General features: G+C 51.4%; 1 protein-coding gene across 1 annotated transcript; it reads right to left on the reverse strand.

The window, feature by feature from the left end:
• Positions 1-538: 538 nt before the first annotated feature.
• LOC120964748 (uncharacterized) lies at positions 539-1,003 on the reverse strand. Its single transcript, XM_040389623.1, has one exon. It carries the CDS (start codon positions 1,001-1,003, stop codon positions 539-541), a length of 465 nt encoding a protein of 154 aa, XP_040245557.1.
• Between the last annotated feature and the right edge of the window lie 3,429 nt (positions 1,004-4,432).

Here is a 4,432-nt window from a genome sequence, read left to right on the forward strand (position 1 = left end):
CATCTTGATTTGGTGATATCCAGAATAAGCATCCATGAAACATAAACACTCAAAGCCGACAATGGAGTCAATGATCTGATCAATGCGCAGAAGAGAAAACGGATCCTTGGGACAAGGCTTGTTGAGGTCTGTGTGATCAACACACATTTGCCAAGTCCCGTTTTTCTTTAGAACAAGCACTGGATTTTCCAAACACTCTGGGTGAAAAACTTCAACAATGAACCCAGTTGCAAGGAGTCGAGCCACTTCTTCGCCAATAGCCTTGCGTCTCTCCTCGTTAAAACGGTGGAGGTATTATCTGGAAGGTTTCAGCTTAGGATCCACATTAAGGTGATGCTCAGCAAGTTCTCTCTGTAAAATAGGCATGTCAGAAGGTTTCCATGCAATGTCCAAATTCTCACGGATGAACTTGATGAGCATGTTTTCCTATTTGGGGTCCATGTCAGTCCCAATAGTAAACTGTTGGGACGAATCACCAGGGGTGAAGTCAACCTGCTTTGTATCCTCGGCTGACTAGAACTTAAGTAGAGGATCAGACTCAATAGTGGGCTTCTTTGGAGAAGTCATATCGGCCAACATTGGCTATATAGAATTTCAACTCCTCAGTTGCATGGGCCGACTCGGCGTAGGCTGCATCTCCTTCCTCACACTCCAAAGCAATTTTCCTGTCATCATCAACTCTAATGGTACCCTCTGGACCAGGCATCTTGAGTTTCAAGTAGACATAGCAGGGCCACACCAGGAAACGAGAATAAGCTGGCAGTCCGGAAAGGGCATGATACGTGCTTTTGATCTTGACCACCTCAAACATCAAAAATTCTGATCTGTAATTGAATTCAGTGTCGAACGCAACTTCAAGCTTAATCTTGCCAATAGGATAAGCAGACTTTCCAGGAACGATCCCGTGGAACACTGTTGAGGAAGGCTGGAACTGCTTCTCGGACGGATTCATCCGCTTGAAAGTATCGTAATACAAGATGTTGATGCTACTGCCGCCATCCATCAGCACTTTCGTGAGTTTGTAGCCACCAACTTGCGGTGCCACTACCAAGGCGTGACAACTCGGATTCTCAACCCAGGGAGGATGATCCTCTCTGCTCTAAGTGACCGGCTATTCCGATCAGTTCAGGTACTCAGGGACAACCGGCTCAACCATGCCGACGGCTCGCTTATGGAGCTTGTGGTCACGCTTGTGAGTACTGGTTGTGAAAACATGATATTGTCCGCTGTTCAACTGCTTCAGGTTGCTCTAAAACCCGGTCTAATTTCCCTCTTCTGAATGCTGATTTCCTCCTCCATTATTACCAGGCCCTTCAAAGCCGACACCCTGGCTACCTGAGCTTTGAAAACCAGAACTGGGGAACCCGCCCGATGAGCCGGCTCCAGGGAAGCCGGCACCAGATCCGCCGGATCCAGGCTGCCTTGGATGTCCACCGCTGTGGTGATTCTGATAAGCCTGATTCCGGAATTCCTGCATGATGAAGTAGTTTTCCCACGGGTGGGTTGCTGACTTGTCTGGAAAACTGTGCTTGGGACATGGGGCTTTGAGGGCTCCGTCTAGTTGCGAGGTCGGTTCCCGTTGTAGGATCTCCCAGAATTGTTGCCCCATCGCTGGCCCTTAAACCAGTGTTAGTGTTAGCAACAAGATTTGATCCACCCTCAGGATTCTTATGCTTGCCACCGTTGCCCTGGTTACCATTGTGCCCCGGGTTGTTCTGCTGGTGACCCTTGTCGCCGCCGTTTTTCTTGCGCTTGCCGGATTTTTCATCATCTGAACTCGGGTCTTTGGTGATGTCTGACTCAGCATGTCTGGTAAGGACGTCCATGAGATCCCCCATGTCTTTGACCTTCAGTTTGAGGCGCCCAAGTTTCTGCACCAAGGGAGGGAAGTGACAATTTCGCTCCAGGACAAGGATGGCTTGGACAACCGTGATGCTATAATTAGAAGAATGAATAATTTCCGCAACACGGCATGACTAGTGATGGGCCGACTTGTCGTTGCGCTGAACACACTGCTCAAGATCAACAATCGTTGTCAGTCGCTTGCAAGTGCCTTGGAAGTTTTGATGAAGCGATCCTTCAATTCCTCCCAAGTTTTGATTGAGTTGGGTGGTAAATTCTTCAACCACGTGTGAGCTAGCCCTTCCAGCATCATGATCAGGTATTTGGCACGGACCGCATCACTGACATCCAACATATCCATAGCTATCTCATAGCTTTCAATCCATGCACCTGGATCGAGGTCAACCGTATAATTGGGAACCTTACGAGGGCCTTCGAAATCAGTGGGCATGCGCTCATTAGTCCTAGTGCTCAACCCTGCACCGCGTGAAGCTGGTTAGGCCATGGTGGGTGGTGGCTGAGCAACCCCCGCATTTGCCGCCTCCGCTTCTCGCATAGCACGGGCGGCATCCACAATCGCCTATGCATCTGAAACTGCTGGTTAGGGCTGAGGGTTCTGCTTGCGCTGCCTGCGCACATAGCTAGAAACCACTGGAGACTCAGTGTGTCGACTTCTACTGTGACTCTGGTGCAGAGTAGATAGAAGCCTGTGCTGACCGTGGGAGTAGTTCACCTGCTGAGTAACCGCCATTTTTAACATCTCAATGGCGTTCCTAGCCTCAATCTCGATCAGGGTGTTCCCGGTAATTGGGATCACCGCTAGGTTGTGAGTCACCGCCAACAGGTTGTCCATCGGGTTGGAAAAATGACCCGCCTGGGTCTAAAAATGATGGGGGGAGCTGGACTGGTGATAGCCGCGGGGCCGGCTCGGGCTGGCGTTGCTGAGCCGGTTGATGCGGCTGGCCGGTGGCGGCTGTTCCTGCACTACAAAAAAAAGACACATCCATGACATTTTGGCCCGAACGAAAAAAATATGGCATGCTTATGACACTTCTATGACGATAATTGTGACAAAAACATGTATCATCATAGATGTGGTGGGCTCCTACTTCTATGACAAAAAATCATGATAGAAAATGGGCTTTTCATCCTGGGCAGGCCAGAGACACACCTGCAAGACATTCTTTGGTCTGTCCATGATGGAAAAAATCATCATAGAAGCGAGGGTGAGGAAAATATCAGGGAGTTCCCAGTTATGATGGGTGGTCGGGGCCGAGCGATGCACTGTGGTTTGCGTGGTTCTCTCATGTACGTGCGTGTGTGCGAGGCGTTGGCTAACTGAACCCGAGCGATTGCACTAGCTACATTACTGAACCCAAGCGATCGATCCCTTGGCTGTTAACTGAACCCGAGCGATTCATTCGCTGCTGGCTGACCCCGAGCGATCCCTTCGCTGCTGCTAACTGAACCCGAGTGATCGATCACTGCTGCTGCTTACTAAAGCCGATCGAGCCCCCGTGCGAGATGTAGCCCCAGCCGGTGTTGGGTTGCCTCGTGATGAACAATGACCGTTGCTACTGTGCGTGCGGTACATAGAATGAGTCGAGACATGGTGAGTCGAGCCGGTTGGTTGGTTGTCGTTGAACAGGACCCCGTGGTAGTAGGTGGTTTCCGCTGGATGAACAGGACCCCGAGGAGGCCGCCGCACCCCAGCCGGTTGGGGTGGATGAACATGACCCCGTGGAGGCTGGATGAATAGTAGATGGTGGAGGCTGGAGGAAGTCGACGGTGGATGAACAGTAGCCTGTGGAGGCTGGAGCGAGGCAGTAGATGGTGGATGAACAAGACCCCGTTTCGACCGTAGGCGCTCGAACTGAAGCCCGTTTCCTCCGTTTTGCGGTACGCCACACCCCTCCCGATCAATAGGACCCCGTTTCGACAGTAGGAGCTCGAACAAAAGTCCATTTCCTCCATTTTGCGGTACGGCAGACCCCTCCTGATGAACAGGATCCCGTTTCGACCGTACGTGGTCAAACAGAAGGTCGTTTCCTCCGTTCTGCGGTATGCCAGACCTCGTTTCGGCTGTTCCATCCAAGCCGGTTGGCTCCCGATGAATATGGCCTATTCTGACCCAGTCGGTTGCCTCCCGATGAACACGATGATGTTTCCTCTGTTCCGACCTAGCCAGTTGGCTACCGATGAACAGGACTCCATCGTTGTACGCATTCGAGACTCCTCCCGTATGTACGTACGTAGCCATATTTACTTTCTTGTAGCATGGTTGTACGTACGTGTACACGATATAGACGGGACTGCGTGACATGCTACGTCGGCGGTTCTACTACGACACTTGCCGCTCCTTACTCGGCGACGGGTCATCGCTGCAGAGAGACCGATCGACTGCTATGTACGTACACGTTCGCAACCAGATAGATAACTCTATGTACGCTTTGACCTAGAGGGTCCCAGCTGCGGGGGGTAAGGAGGCACTTCCTTGCGTGCGAAGATAAAGCCGGTGGGTCACAGCTGTCAGTGGGGAAGGTTTTTTTCACGAAATACAGAGGCCCTTCCAGTGGGTCCGAGCTGTCAG

Source organism: Aegilops tauschii, chromosome 5 (genome assembly GCF_002575655.3).
Source record: "Aegilops tauschii subsp. strangulata cultivar AL8/78 chromosome 5, Aet v6.0, whole genome shotgun sequence".
Taxonomy (NCBI): domain Eukaryota; kingdom Viridiplantae; phylum Streptophyta; class Magnoliopsida; order Poales; family Poaceae; genus Aegilops; species Aegilops tauschii.